This window comes from Lithobates pipiens, unplaced genomic scaffold, assembly GCF_037356315.1.
Source record: "Lithobates pipiens isolate NorthernLeopardFrog02 unplaced genomic scaffold, aLitPip1_a1.2 Scaffold_22, whole genome shotgun sequence".
In the NCBI taxonomy this organism is placed as follows: domain Eukaryota; kingdom Metazoa; phylum Chordata; class Amphibia; order Anura; family Ranidae; genus Lithobates; species Lithobates pipiens.
This window is the reverse complement of record NW_027507784.1, coordinates 321728384-321753908: the sequence shown is the minus strand read 5'-3', so window position 1 is coordinate 321753908 and position 25525 is coordinate 321728384. Positions and strand designations below refer to the sequence as shown.

Here is a 25525-nt window from a genome sequence, read left to right as displayed (position 1 = left end):
AAGTAGGGGTCTACAAACATCCTCAACAAAGGGCCAGATTATGGTTCGTTCAGACTTTAGGGGGCGGTGGACTGTGGTCAATGGGAGAAGAAAATGCCCTAACATCAGTGGGAGTAAACAATTTCTGAGGCTTGGTGGGAGTAAGAAAATTACACAACTGCTGTCAGGAGGAGGTGGAATAGCTCCCCATTGTTGGGGGGACAGTGGGAACAATAGCGCCCCATCATTGGGGGGGGGCGTGGGAGCAATTGCGCCCCAACATTGGTGTCTGTGGAAGTAGAAGTGCCGATTGTTGGTGTCATTGGGAGGGAGGGTGCCCAAGGGCCGGATAAAGGCAAGCTAAGGGCCACATCTAGCCCCCAGACTGCGGTCTGGAGATCGCCAATTTAAAGCATGCCTAAACCCAAGAACAAAAAGATCCATGTTTCAGTATTAGGAACTTGCGAATGATGATGATAACAGTTAGGATCGGATATGCAATTATTTTATTAAAAGTGTATGTAAACCCAACAAAAGTACATTCGAGCACATGGGCTCCCTTTAGGCCTTTAAAAAAATAAAATTAACATCTTTGCCAAGTTACCTGCAATGTATAAGTATATAGGCTGACACAGACAGTTTAACACCCTTTAATTATCAGATTGGCAGGATTACCTAATAATAGCTTAAAGCATATGATCTGAATGACAACATAGAGTCTTTCCAGCTTGAAATAGAAAAAAAAAAAAAAAAACACAACTCCAGACACAAACTGTACAGGCACTTGCCCACGTGTATGCCACACAATCCATTAAAAAACACCCTTAATACAGGGAAATGTTCCCGCTCAAGGCTGGGAAGGTGAAGCGAAAGGCACACGTTGGGCATGATCTGTCAGGGTTATAGTCCTGTACAAGAGACATAGAAAAGGTCCGTGTACAATGGAATGATCTCCATTGGAGCCGGAGCCATTGTTCCCAGCAGCAGAGTCCGCTGTGTCAGCTTCCATGGTCTCTGCACCCTCAAAGCCTCTACATCTAATCCTTGGGGATCTCAAACATGCACAGGCTCTTGTACTTCTGCAGGAGCTCGTTCTTGGTCTGCACTTGCGCTCGCAGGCTTTGGAGGTGCTGCTGTTGCTGTTCGGGGGTCATGTCGATCCCTGGCATGTTATTGATCTGCTTCCTCATGGATTGGAACTTGTTCTTGAGTTCGTTCAGCTCGTGGCAGACATCTTGACTGTCTTTGTCCATGCTGAAAGAAAAGAAAAGGGTTTTTACAATAAAGGATGGATCGCTTCAGAGATGAAAGTACATCTAAAAACTTGAGGAGATACGGTCTCCGGCCCCCCCTCCCCCCATTCCCCAAGCACAGACCCCCTAGTACAGAATGCCCCTCCCCCAGCACAGACCGGTCCTCCACAGCAAAGACAGCCTCCCCAGCACAGACACCCTAGTACAGAATGCCCCTCCCCCAGCACAGACACCCTAGTACAGAATGCCCCTCCCCCAGCACAGACACCCTAGTACAGAATGCCCCTCCCCCAGCACAGACACCCTAGTACAGAATGCCCCTCCCCCAGCACAGACCGGTCCTCCACAGCAGACACCGTAGTACAGAATGCCCCTCCCCAGCACAGACACCCTGTACAGAATGCCCCTCCCCCAGCACAGACACCCTAGCACAGAATGCCCCTCCCCCAGCACAGACACCCTAGCACAGAATGCCCCTCCCCCAGCACAGACACCTTAGCACAGAATGCCCCTCCCCCAGCACAGACCCCTTAGCACAGAATGCTCCTCCCCCATCACAGACACCTTAGTGATTGTACTTACATTGGTGTCACTTTAGCAGTGCTAGCTATCATTGCATAAAAACACATGTATGGGTTTGCTGACATGCAAAGAGAGATGGTCGTGAGTGATGTCACGCTAAAGGCTCCGCCCCATACGCATTACGCCCTACTGACGGGAAGAGGCGTAGACTCCCACGGGAGTCTTATGCCCGGAAGTGGGTACAAATACCTGTCTTAGACAGGTATCTGCATCCCCCTCTCTCCTGAAAGATTCCAAATGTGACACCGAAGGGGGGGGGGGGGGCTTCCGAAAAGCGGAGGTTCAATTTTTGTGCGAACCTCCACTTTAACCTGTCCAGCCCAGAGGATCTCTTTGCCTTAGTCAACATCACAGAGACACTTTCCTGCATTCCTGTTAAAAGACTTGCTTGGCTGACATCCCTTCTGGCTCCAGATCCTGCTTGCTGTTTTACTACGCTCACCTCCGGCTTCCTGACGTTTGGCTTGTCTGACTATCTGTTCCGGTTCCTGAACTCTGGCTTTTTGACTACGGTTGTTCTATTTACTTTTATTATTAAACAAGTGTGATTTAACTCTACTTCTGTCTAGGTCTGATTTCATGGTTTCTGACAAGAGGGAGCTGAAGGTTCAGGTTACCAAACGTCAGCCTCAAACCTTAATGACTTGGAGAAGATCTGCAAAGAGGAGTGGGACAAAATCCCTCCTGAGATGTGTGCAAACTTGGTGGTCAACTACAAGATACGTCTGACCTCTGATTGCCAAGGGTGTTGCCACCAAGTACTAAGTCACGTTTGGTGACGGGGTCAATTACCTATTTCACTCATTAACCACCTCCCACCTAGCCACTGCACATATACGGCCGGGTGACCGCTTCCTCCTGAGTGGACGCTCAGGAACACCCTTCAGAAGGGGAGGGATCGCGCGCGCAGCGATCCCAATGCGCTTGTGTCACCCGGACACGGCGCATCTCAGATCGGCAAGAGGGCTCTATGATTGGCCCTCCTAATCACATGATGGCTGTGTCCAACCACAGCCATTGAGTGACGTAACTAGAGAGCCGATTGCTAGGCGATCAGAGAGTATGAGCGGTTTTTTTTTTGTTTGTTTTTTTACACACTGTTCATCAGCCCAGTGTCACCACACACATCCCCACACAGTAAAAAAACCTGTCCCCCACACGTCTCAGTAAAGTCATATATCCGTGATCACATAAAACAATTATACACTTAACTAGATTTTTTTTTTACCAAAGACATGTAGCAGAATACATTTTGGCTTAAATTTATGACAAAATTCGATTTTATTGGATTTCTTTTAAAATAGAAAATATTGCTTTTTTTTCACATTTTTGCTCTTTTTTCTGTTACGTCGCAAAAAATAAAAATAAAGAGTCATGAATAAATACCACCAAAATAAAGCTCTATTTGTGTGAGCAAAATGATAAAAATTTTATTTGGGTACAGTGTTGCATCACCGCGCAATTTGTCATTGAAAGTTCGAGAGCGCTGACAGCTGAAAATTGGCCTGGGAAGGAAAGGTGTGAAAGTGCCCGGTGTTGAAGTGGTTAAAATGCAAATCAATTTATTAATTTGAAATGCGTTTTACAGGATATTTTGGTTGTCATTCTGTCTCTCACTGTTAAAATAAACTCACCATTAAAATGATAGGCTGATCTTTTCTTTGTCAGTGGGCAAACATACAAAATCAGCAGGGGATCAAATACTTTTTTCCCTCACAGTATATACACATGTGATCCGATGCACGGCTGCCACCCTGTAGCAATCAAACTGATAAAGGACGGTGATAGAGCAGTTGAGCCAAAATGGACTGGTAAAAAAGTGGAAGTGGTTAACAGGGCTGGTCTTACCATAAACTAGGGGGGCAACGGATCGTCACCGATCCGTGATGCGAACGGATCACCCTGTTCGGATCGGCACATGCCGTGATTCGCGGAGCGCTCCGCAGCCTCGGCCTTAGGAAAGGCTACGGCTTGGGCCTAACTCCGGAGCGGCGGCCATCTTTGTACACCCGGCGGCCGTTTACAATGTGATCGCTCCACCAAATTTGACAGAGCGATCACTTGTAAACAAACCGGCGTCATGTCATGACACCAGTTCCTCTCTCCCCTCTGTGTACAAATCTGTACAGTGGGAGGGGAGAGACCGGATGGAAGCAGCGATGTGGGCTGGATCTGTAGTGCCCACAGCGCTGCTCTGTGACAATTGCAGTCACAGCCATCCCTCCATACAATGCCAATACTCTGCAATTACCTGACAAAACTCCGCCAATACCCTGCCATACCCAGCCAATATTACAGTGGGGGGGAGAAGACGTGGATATTACAGTGGGGGGGAGAAGACGTGGATATTACAGTGGGGGGGAGAAGACGTGGATATTACAGTGGGGGGGGAGAAGACGTGGATATTACAGTGGGGGGGGAGAAGACGTGGATATTACAGTGGGGGGGAGAAGACGTGGATATTACAGTGGGGGGGGAGAAGACGTGGATATTACAGTGGGGGGGGAGAAGACGTGGATATTACAGTGGGGGGAGAAGACGTGGATATTACAGTGAAAAAGGAGGGGAATTTTGGGACTTTAAATGAAGCACAAGTATGTGCCTCCATCCCGGTAATCGGTACGTAATAAAGGAAGTTTGGGACTTTAAAATGAAGCACTTGGATAATGGAGGTAGGTTTTAACCATATTAAAAAAAAAAAAAAATTTTTTATTTTTTATTGATTGTTCAGTAACAGATCATAAAAAATAATAAAGATCAAATTCATAAAGTATATAGGCGTAAGTACAGTAGAAGCATGATATATAGTATTCACATATAGCAGCACATAGTAGTAATAAATAAAATAAATGGGTAGTATGGCATGGTAGTGCCTATGACAGCAAAACCGACATCAGCAAGTACATCCACATAATAGATATGCATCCACTAGATGTAAAACAAAAATAAATTTAATATATAGTTAAAAAAGTAAATTCATAATAAAATAAATATAGTTCCGTATAAAATATAGCTGGGACATCATTTCAAAAGCTTGACGCGTTTCGTGGGTGTCTCCCCACTCATCAGGAGCTGATGCGACCAAAAAATTCCTATGGAATAGAATAAAAAATATTATAATATACTAACCATATAAATAAAAATAAATTAATGGGGATTTAATGCGTGTAAATGGTTGGCAAGGCAGACTCACCAAGGTGGGCCATGGGCAAGATCCCTCCCCGGGAACTGAGGCGGCATAGACATGGATGCGATATCAGGCAAAACCAAAAAGATACAGCAGTGTTGAAGAGTATCAGATATGGAGTGTGTGGCAATTGTTAGTATATTATATTATTTTTTATTCTATTCCATAGGAATTTTTTGGTCGCATCAGCTCCTGATGAGTGGGGAGACACCCACGAAACGCGTCAAGCTTTTAAAATGATGTCCCAGCTATATTTTATACGGAACTATATTTATTTTATTATGAATTTACTTTAACTATATATTAAATTTATTTTTGTTTTACATCTAGTGGATGCATATCTATTATGTGGATGTACTTGCTGATGTCAGTTTTGCTGTCATAGGCACTACCATGCCATACTACCCAATTATTTTATTTATTACTACTATGTGCTGCTATATGTGAATACTATATATCATGCTTCTACTGTACTTACGCCTATATACTTTATGAATCTGATCTTTATTATTTTTTATGATCTGTTACTGAACAATCAATAAAAAATAAATTATTTTTTTTTTAATATGGTTAAAACCTACCTCCATTATCCAAGTGCTTCATTTTAAAGTCCCAAACTTCCTTTATTACGTACCGATTACCGGGATGGAGGCACATACTTGTGCTTCATTTAAAGTCCCAAAATTCCCCTCCTTTTTTGCATATATATCGGGATGGAAGTACCTGGATATACGGGATTGATAGTGTCCCCCTATCTTCCCGGCGTGAGGTCCATTTATATGTTGCTGATGTCTTTAGATTTTTTATGTACCTACATACATTTATTCTATTCATGTTTATGTTGTACATTGACAGCATTACCGACACCGTATAAACGTCCCACCTGGATATTTAATTAATAGGGTCCAGTGCACACTCGCTGGCCGATTGTGGTTATTGTTATGTGTGGGGCGGCTGGGTATTTGGGTGTTGCTGGGGTCTTTTCTTCCTTGCGGGAACTGCGATGCGCCAGTTGGTCCTCCCCTCCTCCCCCTTCACATCTGATTGGGAGGTTCGGGTGGACTCTACTTTGCGCATCGGCGCCACACGTCCTACGTCGTGCAGGTGACGTCACCTTTGACGTCATCACGCCGACGTTTAGTGATTTCCGTCTCCGTGTCTCTATTGGGGGGATCTGGCGCGCCTGTCTCTGTTTTTTTATCCAGGTTAGGTGTGGCTCCTCCCCCTATGTTTCATGCATGTGGCGTTGGCGGCATATTTAAACCCCACTTGGAGATAGCTATGTGTGCGGCGGGTCTCTGCATGGAGTCTGCACACACTGGCCGTCTTGCCTGCTGGTGTTGTTTTTTAGGAGCGATGTTTAGGTGAAAAATCTCTTTTCTCCTTTTACTCACACTTCATCTCTGTTCTGATTGCACTTGACCCCGTCTATGCTCATGGTTACTACTTTTTGTCTCAAGCTACTATACTAGCTTTTATAAATATTACCATTACTATCATTAAAGTTTACTATAATATTATATATATATATAATTTTTTTTTTTTTTTTTCCCATACTGGTTGTGCAATCAGCATCAGCTGTTGATAGTTAAAGGGGCCTTTACAGAGCCGCCCTGACCGGTGTCTGCAGACCTTATTGGCAGGACGCCGGCTGGACAGATCTCTCATCCTAATATCTTGTCTGCTGGTGTTTTAGGAGTGATGTTTAGGTGAAAAATCCTTTTTTTTTTTTTCTCCTACTACTCACACCTTTTTTTGCTGACTGGTAATTCTGTCACTCTCCTTGTCTATCATGGTCTATGTACACCCCTTCATCAATTTTCTTCACTTTTTGTTAACCTGCACACTCATACTTTCTTTCACACTATTACATTATTTTTAATTTTGCACACCATTCACTGTTTACATTCATCTGCATATACTTACTACATAGTATATACTTGCCTTATGGCCAGCACTCTCTCTGTACCCTTTGAGGGTCACTATCAATCTCAAATTACTTTCGCATCACATTATTTTCATTAATCATACATACTATTAACATTTTGTTTTTAGATACCGTATGTTGTTTTCAACAATTGCCACACACTCCATATCTGATACTCTTCAACACTGCTGTATCTTTTTGGTTTTGCCTGATATCGCATCCATGTCTATGCCGCCTCAGTTCCCGGGGAGGGATCTTGCCCATGGCCCACCCTACGCCCACTGCCGCACACTGCACTTTCCATCCGGATTGGCGAGTCTGCCCTGGCCAACCATTTACACGCATTAAATCCCCATTAATTTATTTTTATTTATATGGTTAGTATATTATATTATTTTTTATTCTATTCCATAGGAATTTTTTGGTCGCATCAGCTCCTGATGAGTGGGGAGACACCCACGAAACGCGTCGAGCTTATGAAATGATGTCCCAGCTATATTTTATACGGAACTATATTTATTTTATTATGAATTAACTTTAACTATATATTAAATTTATTTTTGTTTTACATCTAGTGGATGCATATCTATTATGTGGATGTACTTGCTGATGTCGGTTTTGCTGTCATAGGCACTACCATGCCATACTACCCAATTATTTTATTTATTACTACTATGTGCTGCTATATGTGAATACTATATATCATGCTTCTACTGTACTTACGCCTATATACTTTATGAATTTGATCTTTATTATTTTTTATGATCTGTTACTTAGCAATCAATAAAAAAAATTTTTTTTTTTTTTTTTTAATATGGTTAAAACCTACCTCCATTATCCAAGTGCTTCATTTTAAAGTCCCAAACTTCCTTTATTACGTACTGGATATTACAGTGGGGGGAGAAGACGTGGATATTACAGTGGGGGGGGGAAGACGTGGATATTACAGTGGGGGAGATGACGTGGATATTACAGTGGGGGAGATGACGTGGATATTACAGTGGGGACTATATGGTGTTGGAATTTTCACAGGTTTTTGCAAATTCAATTATTATTTGCTGATCCGAAAAATGATCCGATCCGTGACTCTGATCCGAGGAACGATCCGATGTGTGAGTGTTTTGATCCATTGCACCCCTACCATCAACCAGTCATTACTCCAACAATATGCCAGTGACGATCCGATGCTTCAACACGTGGAGCGGGTAAGCACCGTCCATTGCACTTGGTTGCAGGGTGCTTGCAGAGTGCCCCCATTCACTTGCAAGCAAATGGGGTAAAATTCCAACCCTAAAACAAAAGCACCACAACTGTGTCATGTGTAAACCCCCGGTCACTATCTCTGCAGCCAAAGAGGGAAGTGGTTGGGAGCAGTAAAAATGCAGCTCAACCGCAAGGTTTTACCACCCCTAGCGTGAATGAGCCCTATAAGCCAATTAAGGCCTTTGTGCAAAAGTGTAACTCTATATCATTGTTTTCCAAATCTACAGTTTTTTTTTTTTGAGTAGGCTAGCTAAAGTCTATTGTGACACACCAGAGATTACACAGCAGACCTTCACACTTATCCATTACATTGTATATCACACACTGAATGTAAACAAAGATAGAAATCACATCCTTTAAAAACAGATATTTACCAGAAAACAAAGTATCCATTTATGGCGACTGCTGATCAAATACCGGGAAGAAGGTCTCTATAGATTAGTTGGATACCGCCTCGTATCGCGTGAATGCGGTTTGTTTTTGAAGTGAAAACTTTATCCTGCGCTGGCTGAATGTGAGATTAAGATACACATCTCTGGCCAGATGGAGGTGACCGTCTTTCATATGCATTCTTCTGGAGGCCTACGCACAGGAGCCCTTTCTCAAAAGGTCTTCATATTTATTACCTCCCTTATTAATATCATTTCAGTCACCTGTCCGAGTGCCACTAGACAACGTGCCGCTTTGCTGAGTTACTACAGGGCGGCTTGGAGAAGTCAGACCAGATAGAAAGGACTGGGTACCCTTTGGAAATGTTGGGGTTGTTATCCTAGAGCAGCAAACAAAACTCAAAAGCAAACATTATTAAATGCAGCTTAGATGTGGTGGCTGCATTTGTTTTCTTATTTAAACTTCCTTTCCTTTATTTTCACCTGGTAATGCTGCCAGTAAATCTGTTATTTTTTAAAAACTTCCTGCAAATGTATCAGTTAAAGTGGTTGTAAAAGGCAGAAGGTCTCCTTCAGATCCACACTATAGCCAAATTATGGCTACAGCGCAGATCTACTTTGCCGGGGGGCTGTCAATAGACGTCCTTTCTTTTGCACGCTCCCCATGCGCTGTAATCACAGAGTCAATGAGATCGGGTGATCACAGATCAGAGTAAGGTGCTGATCCCGGCCCCTTACCACATGATCAGCTGTCAACCGATGATAGCTGATCACGTGATGTAAACAGAAGATCGGTAATAGTTTTTTTTTCTCCGATCACCGGTGTCTTGTCTAATAACGTCCTCCATCGGATAGTGTCCGCTGTGTACTGCGCATGCGCAGTACACAGCAACACAGATTCCGAAAATTGCTGAGGATGAACGGCGCCTGCGCCGCGAGTCCAGGTTCTATCCCCACCATCCAAGTGGACATAGAGTAGGAATAAAAAAAGAGCCGAGCGCAGCAAGGCCGAGCCCGAAGCATGGCGAGCGACCCTCTAATATTCACAACCCCATGTCCGCTTGGATGGTGGCGCTACCACCTCCACTCACGGCGCAGGCGCCGTTCAGCTTCGGAAATTTTCCGAAGCTTCGTCTGGTCCGTACTGCGCATGCGCAGTACGGGGCGGACGCTATATGATGGCCCGACACTATACGGCAGAACACCGGCTTCAGTGCAAGGGACATCGGCCCCGAAGAGGAAGAGGCGAAGCTGCCTCATCTGTGCCCATCAATACCGCCTTCCAGTGCCACCTGCCAGTGCCCACACAGTGTCAGGAATCAGTGCATAAGTGGCAACAATCAGTGCCACCTATCGATGTCCACCAGTGGTGCCAATCTGTGCCTCATCAGTGCCCCCTAGCAGTGCCCATCACTGCCACCCATCCGTGCCCATCACTGCCAGCTATCAGTGCCACCCATCAGTGTCCACCAATGCCACCTCATCAGTGTCCACCAATGCCACCTCATCAGTGTCCACCAATGCCACCTCATCAGTGTCCACCAATGCCACCTCATCAGTGTCCACCAATGCCACCTCATCAATGCAGGCTCATCAGTGTACATAAATGAAGGAGAAAAATTACCCGTTTGCAAGATTTAGTAACAAAATATAAAACGGTTTTGTATTTTTATTTTTTAATTTCTGTCTTTTTAAAATTTTAACAAAAAATAAAAAAACACCCAGGTGATCAAATACCACCAGAAACCTCCATTTTCAGGAAACAAAAAGATAAAAATTTTATTTGAGTACAGTGTTGTATGACCGCGTCATTGTCGTTCAAAGAGTGACAGCGTTAAAAGCTGAAAATGGGTCTGGGCAGGAGGGGGGGTTTAGGTGCCCAGTAACCAAGTGGTTAAGAAAGGAATGCATTAAAATAATAAACCTTCAGTGTGCAGAAGCCCCCACTCAGCCCACCTAATACTTACCTGAACGCCATCTCGATTCAGCCATGTGCACAAGTGCTTTGGCCATCCAGGACTCTCCTTTTTCATTGGCTGAGACACAGCAGCGGGGGGCCATTGGCTCCTGCTGCTGTTAGCCAATGAGGAGAGAGAGGGTGCGGCGCTGAACAGGGGCTTCATGTCTGAATGGACAACAGAGCTGTGGCTCTGGTTCACCCATAGAAAGCCGTTTCCTGTGGGGGCATGCGACAGGAGGGAGGGGCCAGGAGCACGGAAGAGGGACCCGAGAAGTGGAGGATCCGGACTACTCTGTGCAAATCCACAAGCAACATGTTTGCTTTTTTTTCTTTAAAAATAGCAAAGACTAGTATCCCTTTTAAGAGTGTTGAGACAAACCCTTTACCACTGACAGGGGTGTTTACAATGATCAGCTTTTATGTATTATATGGAAAACCTTTATCCCAAAAGGAAAAACAAAAAATAAAAATAAAAAACAGCTGCTATAACCACATGCAGTCCAGTGCATTTTTCTCTGCATCAACACCGCATGGAAAGTAGGTTATATGGTTTCCAATGGCAAAGTTCACACCAGTGCAGTCAATTCCAGTGTCTTCCAGAAAAGAAAAAAAAAAGAAAGAAAAAAGTAGAACAGGAAAAGTGCAGTGGATTGTACTGGAACACGGTAAAAAGCATAAAAAATCGCAGCGGAATGCACCTAAACGCACCAAAAACGCACCGGAAGACACATCATTATTTAAGGTGAAGAAAAAAGGAGGGAGGAAAAAAAAGCACTGGAATGCATCAAAAACATGCATGCAGACAAGGATATGGAACGCACCTAGACTGTGTTTCTATGGTGTGAACTGGCCCTAAAAGTTGAATTTATAAACCCATAACAGAAAGGTCTCTAGCATCCAGTGGCGGCTGGTGCTATATTTTGAGGGGGCGGCAAACAATCCATCCACCCCCCCCCCCTCCCGGCCAGTCACCAGCCTCGCACTTACCCCATCCAGGTCATGGGCAGAACTTCCTCCAGGGGGCAGCTTCACCTGGCATCTCCTCCTCCTGTATTTCTTCTCCTCCAATACGAATGCTTCTCCTCTCAGCCAATCGGGTCTCAGGATCCACTTCCTGATTAGCTGGGAGAAGAATCAGGAGGACAATAGCGGATATTAATTCGCTATTGTCACACAAGTGGGTAGGCTCAGGGAGAAGTGCTCTGCACCCCAAGTCCACCCTTTTTGAAGCCGATTAGAGCCTCAGGCTCTAATCATGTTCTTCTAAAAAAAGAAAAAACACACACACACACACACACACACACACACACACACTGAAATCCAGGCTTCTGGCGCCCTGCATGTAGATTAGGGGGCCGGATGCATGAATTAGGGGGACGGCGCCCCAAATGGTTGGGCTACCACTGCCAGCGTCCCTTTTTTCACAGGAGGTAAAAGCAATACCGGCTTGGTCAAGAAACCCACCCCAAAATGAGGCTGATGGAACAGCAGAATATTGATTGGCTTATCTGTGTGCTCTCTCCTCCTCATCCTCTGTGTTAGGATGACAGCATTATACAAAGAAGTGGAGCTTGATTGGTTAGCAGTATTGCCCCTCTCACTCTGCAATACGAGGGATCACAAGAAGCCGATCTGCAGTATAGATACGTCAGGGGCTGACATCACATGTAGCAATCTAAAGCCTCATACACGATCAGATGTTCTGACAGGAATTGTGTGTCGAGACTGCTGGCGGAAAATCGTTTGTACGCTCTATCGGACAATTGTTATGGGATTTTCCAGAGACAAATGTTGGATGGCAGGCTTTAAAATTTTCCGGACAACGGTCTGTTGTCAGATTTTCCAATCAGGTTTACACAAGTCCGTCAGACAAAAGTCCAAAGTACAAACACGCATGCTCGAAATCAGTGCTCACAAAACACATTAGCAGAAGGTGCACAAAGGGTGGTGCTAAAGAGCTGAAAAGCCACGTAGTAAGTCACTATGTTTGTATGCAAGACAAGTTCACGGCCAACTCCCTTCGGACAAAAGTCTGGCGCTTTGTCTGCGGAAAATACAATCGTGTGTACGAGGCTTTGGGATGCCTGTGTGTCCTCACTATGAGCACATTAATGGGGCACCACTATTCATTAACCACTTCTGGACCACCGCACGCCGATATACGTCCTAACTTTGGAGGATATCATTGTTATGGCAGCAGCTAGCTGCTGGCGGGGGGCTGGAGGCCCGCTTCAAGATAAAAAAGTGGTCTCTGTGGCGGATTCACCGCAAGATCACTTTTATCGGCAGCGGGAGAGGAGCCCCCACCCCTCCCGCAGAGCTACGGAGGCGATCGGATGCTGCGCCTTCCTTGACATGGAGACGAGTGAGGGGGAAGATGGCCCCCACCCATCTCTATGACATTGCAGGGCAGAAGCGTCATCCTTGCGCTCAAAGCTCTTAAAAAAAAAAAAAAAAAAAAGTGCATTTTAGTGTAAATATGAGATTTGAGGAATTTTTGACCTCAGGTCACATATTTAAGAGGTCATGTCATGCTTTTTTTCTATTACAAGAGATGTTTATATTCCTTGTAATAGGAATAAAAGTGAGGGTCCGTTCACACAGGGGCGACCCGTCAGGCCACTTAGCCGCCTGACAAGTCGCGTCCCGCTCTATGCAATGGAACCGGTCTAATCGGAGCGACTCAAGTCGCTCCGACTTAGAAAAAAGTTCCTGTACGACTTTTGGGGCGACTTGCATTAACTTCTATACAGAAGTCATTTCACAAGCCGCCGCTAAAGTCGGATCCCGGTCGCCTGAGGCAGTCGCACTGCAAGTCGTGCTGCCTCAGTGTGAACGGGCTCTAACAATTTTATTTTTCTTTTTTTTTTAAACAGTGTAAAAAAAATAAAAAAAAAAAATAAAACTAAACAAGAAAAAAAATATATTTTTTTAAATGTGCCCTGTCCTGCCGAGCTCTCGTGCAAAAGCGAACGCATACGTGAGTAGCGCCCGCATATGAGGTATCGCCGCGATCGGCAGAGTGAGAGCAATAATTCTAGCCCCAGACCTCCTCTGTAAATCAAAACATGCAACCTGTAGAATTGTTTAAACGTGGCCTATGGGTAAAAGGGTAAAAGTTTATTGCCATTCCACGAGCGGGGGCAATTTTTAAGCGTGACATGTTGGGTATCAATTTGATTGGGCTAACATTACTGTTTTCTTATTTTTTTTATTTAAAAAAAAAAAAAAAGTGTGCTTGCAAGATTGCTGCACAAATACGGTGTGACAAAGTATTGCAATAACCGCCATTTTATTCTCTAGGATGTTAGAGAAAAAAAAAAATAAGTACCATGTTTAAGGGCTTCTAAGTAATTTTCTAGCAAAAAAAAATGTTTTTAACTTGTAAACAACACATCCAAAAAAGAGGCTCGGCCCTTAAGTGTGCATGTCTTGTGCAGAGGAAAATTCCATGATGGGTGTTCTTTCTCAGAACCTGATTTACCTTTGAAAACTCCAATTTAAATTCCAATAAGGGACAGATGAGAACCTTGTGCAATAAACATGCACGGTCACTGTAGCTCGGGTGATCATACTGATGCTTTGGGAACTGAATTGGGATTAACAAGTGTCACTGCTGCTTATACTATGCCCTGCTGACAGGTCCACTTGGGGGAAATAAATAAAACTGGAACACATTTGTCAGTTTTATCAAAGAATCGTAGGTCATTTCCTTCAATCTGCTTGGTCCCCGGAATAGGAGATTGATCAGGACCTGTGTACATAAAGTGGTAATCAATAAGAGGTACTTATTAGGCAGTTCTGACAAGGGCCCTTGTACTGTGGATTGCTCTGACTCATTGTAGGAAAAAAGGTCACACAATAGCACTTATGCCACATAAAAACTTCCAAAGCTGCTTATGGAAACTTTCCTCCATATACCACGTTGTAATGAGGATCCAGGAGAGTCTGAAGAGAGAGCATAACAAAAAAAAAACCCTACAATAAATATTAGAGGCCATGCAGAGCATGCACCATGCATTGATGAATGTCCACGGCAAAAAAAGACCCCTCTTACGGCTCTTTCACAGTAGTGGCTGAGGGGCAGTAAAACCCTGTACTTGAGCTGCATTTTTAGCATCCCCCCAACAGATCCCCCCCAACCTCTTTAGCGGCAAAGGCAGCGGCCAGATGTGCCACGACAGGAATTATTATACCCCAGTGGGTGTAGCATATGCCAAAAGCAACAAATTTGAATGAATGGGGCAACTCTGCTTATGTTTTACACACAAGTTCAGGTTTACTACTACGGGGTTCAAGGGATTAAAGCAGGCGCCTCCTCACTGCCTGTCAAAAGCTCTCTGAAGAGTGACCTGAATACAGATCATTCTTCACACACGTTTGTGTGATCAAGCCCTTCCAGCCTTTCTCAACACAGAGGAACCCTTGAAATAAGTTTCTGGTCTCAGGGAACCCCTGCTAAAAATGACATCTACAACTCATGATACATTAGTGTGATGGTCAATGGGAAGAGCGCTCGTTACACTTGTGGACATTGGGAAGAACTATACCCTTATGGATGGCTAAAAAGATCAATGGTGCAAGTGGGAACTTATCTGAGAAGCAGAAGTTTCTCATTACACAAGGAACCCCTAGCAAAATCTGGAGGAACCCTGGTTGAAAAACCCTGCCTTGTGGGACTTTAAAGTCATTGTAAAAGGCACAATGTTTTTTTACCTTCATGCATGAAAGGTAAAAAGCGTTCTGTGTGCAGCAGACCCAAAAACTTACCTGAGCCCCCTCTCGATCCAGCGATGTCCACGAGAGCCTTGCCTTTCCAGGGACTCGCACTCTTGATGAGCTTTTAGCTGCAGCAGGAGCCATTTACTCCTGCTGCTGTCAATCACAGCTAGTGAGCCAATCCGGAGACGAGAGGGTGGGACTGTGCCGTGGCGCCACGTGTGAATAGACACACACAGCTGTGGCTCTGGAGCACACCTGCTTGGGTGCCCCCATTGCAAGCTGCTTGCTGTGGGGTAACCCGACAAGAGGTAGGAGCCAGGAGAGCCCGCGGGGGACCTGAGCAGGATCTGGGCTGCTTTGTGCAAAACCACTGCACACAGCAGGTAAGTACAAGTTGGCTATATTAAAAAAAAAAAATACAACAAACAAACAAACAACACACACCATAAGGCTGTAATATCCCTTTAAGACGACAAGTCATTACACCCACCTTCCATGGTTTCATGAACTGAACAGCATTAAAGCGGGAGTCCACCGGGACTCCGCGTTTTTTTTTTTTTTTTAAAAGCCAGCAGCTACAAATACTGCAGCTGCTGACTTTTAAAATAGTGACACTTACCTGTCCAGCGCGCCTGCGATGTCGGCACCCGAAGCCGATCTCTAGATCGTCTCGAGTGCTGCCGCCGCCATCTTGGGTATGGGAATCAGGAAATAGAGCCTTTCGGCTTCATTTCCCGGTTCCCTACTGCGCATGCGCGAGTCGCGCTGTGCAATAAGGACGGTCCCCGCTGCCTCTGGGATCTGTGTGTTTCCCAGCAGGCAGCGGGGCACTTGCGGAAAGGGGCAGGCACTTGCGGAAAGGGGCGTAATCTACGCCCCTTTCCGCAGAGAGCTATCCCGGAAGTGGGTGCAGAATACCTGTACTGTACAGGTATCTGCACCCCCCTCCCCCCTGAAAGGTGCCAATTGTGGCGCCGGAGGGGGGGAGGGTTCCGATGAGCGGAGGTCCACTTTAGGGTGGACCTCTGCTTTAAGATTGTTAAAGCTGCTTGTCTCTATCCATTAGGGATCGCCAGCAATCTCGTTTCAACTTTTACTAATTTCGAGCAATAACGATGAAAATTTTACTTTGATCTACGTAGATGAGTAACAATTTATTGTCAATATCATTTTCATTTGCTTGTTTGAAGTCCCCACGCATGTGATGCGGGCTTTGACTTGATTTTGTGTTTGAAAGGAAAGTCGCAGCGGCTGAATTACTGATGGCGAAGAGGGGGGTGGTTGTGAACCTTCAATAAAAAAAAAAAAAAATAAAAAAAAAAAAAATCACCAAAATCAATCATCCAACTTCCTGGAGTAGCGATTGTCCTGGTGCGTCCAGGTAGTCCCTTCTGGCTGTATATTAGCTGTTGTCTACATTATTTTTCCCATCGCTGGAACGGAAAATATTGACAATAAAGAGACCAAAACAGCAATTCAGGAACCGCTCTTCCAGACGAGGGGACTAATTACACAATAGCCATTGGTTAACAATATTAACTCATTAAATCTGTGAAGTGGAAGAGTAAATACTAATACAGAATTGAGAAAACAGAGGTGTGTGTGTATTGAAGCCATCTGAAAATCTATACTCTTGAGCTAGGTGGGTGCACTGCAGGCACAATAAAGAAACCTCTCACCCAGACATCAACAAAGAAGCCATTTCATCTATGAAGCAAACACCCACCAAGTGCTTATTCTATCAGCACGACTAGGCAAACACTCAGTAACCAGTACGCTGGAATGGTTGGCTGGGGTTCATAACTTGGACCATCCATTCCAAACAAGGATTTCTCCAGAGGGGGTTCCTTGAGCTCTGGGATATTGACCTCCCAGCTGATGATGCCTGCATGGGGGTCTGGGTTCAATGCCACTTGCCATAGCCAGCAGCATGACACCAATGATCTTTTTTTAGTGGTCTGTAAGGGTGTCATCCTTCCCCCGCAGACCACCAATGCAAGGGGCATCCTTCCCCCGCAGACCACCAATGCAAGGGGCATCCTTCCCCCGCAGACCACCAATGCAAGGGGCATCCTTCCCCCGCAGACCACCAATGCAAGGGGCATCCTTCCCCCGCAGACCACCAATGCAAGGGGCATCCGTCCCCCGCAGACCACCAATGCAAGGGGCATCCTTCCCCCGCAGACCACCAATGCAAGGGGCATCCTTCCCCCGCAGACCACCAATGCAAGGGGCATCCTTCCCCCGCAGACCACCAATGCAAGGGGCATCCTTCCCCCGCAGACCACCAAAGTAAGGGGCATCCTTCCCCCGCAGACCACCAAAGTAAGGGGCATCCTTCCCCCACAGACCACCAAAGTAAGGGGCATCCTTCCCCCACAGACCACCAAAGTAAGGGGCATCCTTCCCCCACAGACCACCAAAGTAAGGGGCATCCTTCCCCCGCAGACCACCAATGCAAGGGGCATCCTTCCCCCGCAGACCACCAATGCAAGGGGCATCCGTCCCCCGCAGACCACCAATGCAAGGGGCATCCTTCCCCCGCAGACCACCAATGCAAGGGGCATCCTTACCCCGCAGACCACCAATGCAAGGGGCATCCTTCCCCCGCAGACCACCAAAGTAAGGGGCATCCTTCCCCCGCAGACCACCAAAGTAAGGGGCATCCTTCCCCCACAGACCACCAAAGTAAGGGGCATCCTTCCCCCACAGACCACCAAAGTAAGGGGCATCCTTCCCCCACAGACCACCAAAGTAAGGGGCATCCTTCCCCCGCAGACCACCAAAGTAAGGGGCATCCTTCCCCCGCAGACCACCAATGCAAGGGGCATCCTTCCCCCGCAGACCACCAATGCAAGGGGCATCCGTCCCCCGCAGACCACCAATGCAAGGGGCATCCTTCCCCCGCAGACCACCAATGCAAGGGGCATCCTTCCCCCGCAGACCACCAATGCAAGGGGCATCCTTACCCCGCAGACCACCAATGCAAGGGGCATCCTTACCCCGCAGACCACCAAAGTAAGGGGCATCCTTCCCCCGCAGACCACCAAAGTAAGGGGCATCCTTCCCCCACAGACCACCAAAGTAAGGGGCATCCTTCCCCCACAGACCACCAAAGTAAGGGGCATCCTTCCCCCACAGACCACCAAAGTAAGGGGCATCCTTCCCCCGCAGACCACCAATGCAAGGGGCATCCTTCCCCCGCAGACCACCAATGCAAGGGGCATCCGTCCCCCGCAGACCACCAATGCAAGGGGCATCCTTCCCCCGCAGACCACCAATGCAAGGGGCATCCTTACCCCGCAGACCACCAATGCAAGGGGCATCCTTCCCCCGCAGACCACCAAAGTAAGGGGCATCCTTCCCCCGCAGACCACCAAAGTAAGGGGCATCCTTCCCCCACAGACCACCAAAGTAAGGGGCATCCTTCCCCCACAGACCACCAAAGTAAGGGGCATCCTTCCCCCACAGACCACCAAAGTAAGGGGCATCCTTCCCCCGCAGACCACCAAAGTAAGGGGCATCCTTCCCCCGCAGACCACCAAAGTAAGGGGCATCCTTCCCCCGCAGACCACCAAAGTAAGGGGCATCCTTCCCCCGCAGACCACCAATGTAATGCTTGTTCTTCCCACTGACCAACAATGTAGGAGGAATTCTTCCTTATGACCGCCAAATTAATCTGAATGAATGCAAAACGTTCTCTGATGAATGAGATAGAAAGCATGATGTCACCACCCCGCCTCTTCGACTTCATCCGATAAAAAGAACACTTTGCATTAATTAGGGAAATGCAAAGAATGGTGCCCATGCCAAGCAGTTGACCTCCTGCGTTAAAGCATCTGGGCCATCAGTGGGCGCGGGACCTGGAGACTAGTGGAGATCCCTGGAGTAGCGGTGTCTACTTCAGCAATTACCAGCTTCCAGGGGCACCAGCAGGTAGGAGAGTATATATATTTATTATGTTACATTGATCCAAGCTGGATGTATAAAAAATTCATACCTGAAATTCTCCTTTAATGTTTTTTGGATGTTGCAGGTTTAGGTAAAATTATTCACTAAAGCGTTAAAGGCAACATTTTTTCATTAAAATAATAAACATGTTAAACTCACCTGCACAGAGCAGCACCTAATCTTCTCTTCTGGGGTCACCCGCAGGTGCTCTTGGCTCCTCTCCTGTCTGCCCCCCCCTAGTATGCACTTGCCATAGGGAGCAGAAGTGCTGGCTTGCTTCCAAACTGGGCTCTGTGTGTCCATAGACACACACATACACACAGTGCAGCCTGACCCTGCCCACCACTCACTCCTCAAGATTTGATTGACAGCAGCAGGAGTCAATGGCTCCCCCTGCTGTCTCTGTGCCTGAAAGGAGAGAGAAAAAGAGAGACGTGCTGTTGCTCTTGGGCACAACAATGGATCAAGATCTGGCTCAGGTAAGAATATAGGGGGAGCGCAGAGCTAATACTGGAAGGTTCTTTACCTTAATGCATAGAATGCATAGACGCTTCCTGAGGACGTTGATGACGAAACGTACGTCGAGGTGGTAACTGGTCACGTTTTTATGACGCTACTTCCGGTTTTCTGGTTGTCGGCTAGACGGTTGTCGGCTAGACAGCGGTATCCAATGGGAACGAACTACACGGTGAATTCCATCCGACAAGTGAGCAGCCCCAGTGCCGGGTCGGGCACACTATAATGCAAGGAGCCATTTGGCTACATATTTTTTAACACTTTTTAAATAAACAGTATTATACTATGGATGTATCTTGCTCTTTCTATATACCCCGCCTGAGCCTGTGAGGAGGAAGGTATCCCTATATCCCCATGCCATTTCCTATGTGAGCAGGCACAAACCTGTACAAGTGCTGTTTGATTATCTTTTTAAATAAAGTGGTCAAACGGATCTGGTAAGCAGATTGCATATTCAACCACTATTGGGTGTCGTTTGTTGAAATTTCTGGTGAAGTTTCACTCAACGCATTCAGAGGATTTTACCACACCTGGAAAGTTTTTGTGTTGGTGGATCCTGCAACACTTATTTTATTGTTTGTCACATGAATGGGACTTTTCTTTTGCGATACGCTTTTATTATTGTGGAATTTCAATAATTTTGGATTGGATTATACACTTATGACCACTGAGTGTTTATATAGATAGATAGATAGATACACACACACACATATATATATATATATATATACACACACACACACACACAAAAAAAAAAAAAATCATATTCATATATATTTGTCAGATGCACATATATGTTATGGAGGTTATCATGATGTGTTATCACTGATATTGCCTGTGATATTCTATATATATTTTTTATCTTGTTTGAGATAACTAGGACTATATCCAATTAAATTAATACCGTATATACTCGAGTATAGGCCGACCCGAATATAAGCCGAGGCCCCCAATTTACCCCCAAAAAAACTGGCAAACTTATTGACTCGTGTATAAGCCGAGGGTGAGACATGCCTGTCCATCCCTGTGTGTGTGTCCGTCCATCCCTGTGTGTCCGTCCATCCCTGTGTGTCCGTCCATCCATCCCTGTGTGTGTGTGTGTCCATCCATCCATCCATCCATCCCTGTGTGTGTGTGTGTCCATCCATCCATCCATCCATCCCTGTGTGTGTGTGTCTCCATCCATCCATCCATCCATCCCTGTGTGTGTGTGTCTCCATCCATCCATCCATCCATCCCTGTGTGTGTGTGTCTCCATCCATCCGTGTGTGTGTGTGTGTGTGTGTGTGTGTGTGTGTGTGTGTGTGTGTGTGTGTGTGTGTGTGTGTGTGTGTGTGTGTGTGTGTGTGTGTGTGTGTCCAGCCTACCTTTGTCCCGAGCCTCCGTCCCGTGCCTTGCCTCCTTGCCTCCGTGCCGTGCCGTGCCTTGCATCCGTCCCGTGTCGTGCCTTGCCTTGCCCCCGTCCCGTCCCGTCCCGTGCCGTGCCGTGCCTTGCCTTGCCTTGCCTCCGTCCCGTGCCCTCTTCGTCGGCGGCCATTGTAAAATTCAAAAGCTGCGCCGCCGCCTTCGCCTGTGATAGGCGGAACACTGAATTTCCCAGCAGCCTGTGTTCCGCCTATCACAGACGTCGTATCATCCTCGTCCGTAGTACGAGGATGATACGATGTCCGTGATAGGCGGAACACAGGCTGCTGGGAAATTCAGTGTTCCGCCTATCACAGGCGAAGGCGGAGCCGGAGGCGCGGCTTTTGAATAGAATGGCCGCTGTCTGTCTGCTCGACACGCTGATCGAGCGGGCAGACAGCGATGACTCGAGTATAAGCCGAGGGGGGCACTTTCAGCCTCAAAAAAGAGGCTGAAAATCTCGGCTTATACTCGAGTATATACGGTAATCTACTCTAGTGCCCCATTATCACTTTATTTACTTCACAAAGGAGTTTTTTTTACCCCTTTTTAAAGGGAGCAGCTTTTTTGATTCAATTATTTGTAGTTTCTTTGGCGCGGAGTTCTCCCAGTTGTTTTCCAATTGGTTTTTCATAGAATGCTTTAAAGTAAAAAAAAAAAAAATAAAAAAAAAAAAAAACCTTAAAAAGGAGTTTTAATATTAGTACACTTACCTGTCCAGGGTTCCCACAATGTCGGCACCCCAGCTGATTTTTGGATCAGCTCTCGGGTGCCGTCGCCGCCATTCATGGTAAGAGAGACCAGCAGTGAAGTCTTTCGGCTTCACAGCCGCTGCCCCACTGCATATGCGCAAAGCATGCGGTGCTTTTCAACAAGTTTGCTTTAATGACAAAATCATACAATTAACGTTTATGTGTTTATTTTAGCACTGATTGGCCCGAGGTGAAGTTACAGTTACTTTTAATTAAACATCACTGAACATTGAACAATAAATTAATTCATCTGTTTTTCTCGGTATCCATCTGATACATGGAATCCAAACAGCAGAACTGGACCAGGCTAATATTACCTCACTTTCTGCAGATCTGTTGGAATCTGGCCAAGCCCAGCAGCCTAGGATCATGTAAAGAGCTGCTATAGGCTTGTTATGTAATAAGCCTACAGACAGACAACCACTCCATTTAAAGCAGAACTAAAATTGGAAAAAAAAAAAATTTTTCCCCTCTTGGATAAAGTAAATACGAATAGTGTTTTTTCCTTTTCAACTCAGTGGGTTAGAACAAAAAAAACTGACAGCTCTGGTCGGAGCCGCTGTACTAATGATCTGACGTTAGTACAGCGATTTCCCCTGCTGTGCTGTTGTGTTCTGACAGGGAGGTGCCCCCCCACGCCAGAACACTCCAATCAGCGATCAGAGGCATTGGCTGAGAGCGCTGATTGGGAGCCAGTCAGCTGCTGGTTTTCCATTTTTTCTGTCCGACCGGCTGAGATACACACGGGCCGAAATCTGGCGGTTTTTATTAAACTGGCCAATGTCTCCTGACATTCGGCCTATGTGTATGGGGCTTAAGGGCGGGTTATAATTATAACCTCTGCTTATTTTATTTTTTGCCATTTGTGTCCCCATTTGGGAGATTTCCCTGACTGCCCCATAGCCAAAATTGGAAGTTAATGGAAATCCCTTTACAGTGAGGGAATCCCTGGCTGTCTCCTCTATTCCCCTCTACCCCTCTATTCTTGTCCTGGTGACAACCCAACATTTCAGATTTTCTTTTATCTTCACTCTCAGTGATAACAAAAATCAAGAAAAAGAGAGCACAAATCCCCCTAACAGAGACATAGACAGCAATAAAAAAACCTGACAGGGGCTCTAACCCCTCTTTGCTCCAAACACCCCCCCCCCCCCAGCTGTCACCACTATGGTGCAGGCAAAGCTATGCCCACAGGCTCTGTCTGGCCTTTAGGTCCTGGCAAAGCCTGTCGGCCCATTTGCGCATGCACAAATACAGGGAAGGTTTCAGACTTCCCTGCTAGTTGTCTCTGCATGTGCTGATGGTTGGGGAAACTGGCGTATGCCTAGATGTGCCACAGGGCTCTCTTAGGACTGCAGCGGCGCATGCACATGGGGGATTCACAGCTGGAAGCCTGGCAGACACCGGACCCTGCCGGAAAGAAATCTCCCGCGCGCATGTGAGGGAGAGACGATATCGCTGCTCCAGCAACTCACAGCGCCGGAGCCGCGATATCCGGAAGACACGCCAAGGGAACATGTCAGCTCCTTCGGCGTGTATCGGGTGAGATGTCGGGGGCTCGTTCTAAGGTAAGTATTTCATAATGAGCTGGTATGCGGTGCATACTAGCTCATTATGCCTTTTGCCTTGCAGGTGTGAAAAAAAATAAAAAAAAAATAAAAAAAAAACATGTCAGCGGGGTTACTACCACTTTAAGTCTTCTCCCACCCCCAGCTTGGACAGCAGTATTAAATTTTGTCGGCGGAAATATTTCCATTGCTGAAATTAACACTACTTAAGTCGACTAAAATAAGACAAACAATTCAGAGGACTAAGAAACAACTAAAACTAAAAGGGCACTTTAGTCAAAAGATGATGACTAAAATTGAAATTTGACGTCAAAAGTAACACTGTTTATCTATCGCGGATTCCAACTGTATTGAAACTCTACTGTACTGTCGGCCCTCATGTTGTAAAGCGCTGCGCAAACAGTTGGCGCTATAAAAATCCTGTATTATAATAATAATAATAATAATAACACCACAATGGCTAACGCTGGGTCTATAGTGCATGTTCAAACCTTAGGCTAGGCTCACACATGTTCCACTGCGGATTGCAGTCAGTTTTTAAAAGGAGTGCAGTTCAGCTTTGTTCAATGGTTCAGGTGCAAATTTGTTCTTTAATTCGCACCTAGACTGGACCTAAAATCTCACAGGGCTCTTTCAAAAAAGGACCACAGACGCCCAGGACATGTCTTAACCAGCTTCGTTGCAAGCTAGTCCGGTTCACATGTTATGCGAATCAAATGTGGTTCAAAACACATCCAATTCACATATATGAAAACCAAGCCTTAAAGTGATTGTAAAGGATTGTTTGTTTTTTTTAAATAGCAAACATGTTATACTTCCCTCCTCTGTGCAGTTGGTTTTTTACAGAGCGATCCCGCTCTTCTCGGGTCCCTCTTCTGTGCTCCTGGCCCCTTCCTCCTGTCAAGTGCTCCCAACAGCAAAACACCTTGCAGTGCCCATAGCACCCGAGCAGAGCTGCAGCTGTGTGTGTGTCCATTCAGATATGGAGCTGCCGTTCGGCTCCGCCCCATCTCTTTCCCGATTGGCAAACTGACCTTGATTGACAGACGTGGGAGCCAATCAGGAGAGAGTGTCTGGGACAGCCAAGGGACTTTTGGACATCATTGGACAGAGATGGGACGCTCAGGTAAGTATTAGGGGGTGCTGGGGAGGCTGCTGCTGCACATAAAAGACTTTTTATCTTAATGCATAGACTGTATTAAGAAAAAAAAAAACTTCTGTCTTTATAACTAATTTAATACCATAAAAATATGTCATTAGATTTTTACTCCAGGAGTATATAATGAATTTGGAAAATCTAGAGAAAAGCTTAAATAATGCATTCAAATTTAACTAAACACATTCGATTTTAGTCAATGAAAATATGACTAAAACGCCATTTTAGTCAAAAGACTATGACTAAAACTAAATTTGATGTCGAAACTAATACTGCTGGACAGTGGAGCTGCACGATTAAGCGCTAAAGAATCGAGGCCGCAATTCAACCCCCCCTCACAATCTTAAAACAGCATTTTCTCTATTCAGTGCAAAGAGTTCTCTGTTCACTGCTGACAAAAAAACAAAAACAGGCAGCCTGCCAAGTTTATCACAACATTGCTTAGGCACAGATAAAGAGAAACATTGTAACATTTAGTTCTTTTGGGAAAGAACTTCGGTCTGTTAATGAAGTCAGTTTAATCACTTAACCACTTGACCACTGGGCACTTAAACACCCTTAATAACCAGACCAATTTTCAGCTTTCGGTGCTCTCGCATTTTGAATGACAATTACTCAGTCATGCAACACTGGACCTATATGAAATTTTTGTCCTTTTTTTCACACAAATAGAGCTTTCTTTTGGTGGTATTTAATCACCGCTGGGTTTTTTATTTTTTGTGCTATAAAGGAAAAAATACCGAAAATTCTGTAAAAAAATGAATTTTTCTTTGTTTCTGTTAGAAAATTTAGCAGATTAGTAATTTTTTCTTCATAAATTTTGGCCAAAATTTATACTACTACATATCTTTGGTAAAAATAAGTACAAATTGGTGGATATTATTTGGTCTTTGTGAAAGTTATAGAGTCCACAAGC

The 25525-nt window shown here is 45.6% G+C and overlaps 1 protein-coding gene across 1 annotated transcript in view; it reads right to left on the bottom strand.

The window, feature by feature from the left end:
• Positions 1-468: 468 nt before the first annotated feature.
• MED9 (mediator complex subunit 9) overlaps positions 469-25525 on the bottom strand; it is a 28976-nt gene continuing 3919 nt past the window's right edge. Inside the window, exon 2 of the mRNA XM_077449503.1 lies at positions 469-1233. Coding sequence (XP_077305629.1) covers positions 1017-1233 — 217 coding nt within the window. The 3' untranslated portion in view covers positions 469-1016. The remainder of the gene's footprint in view (positions 1234-25525) is intronic.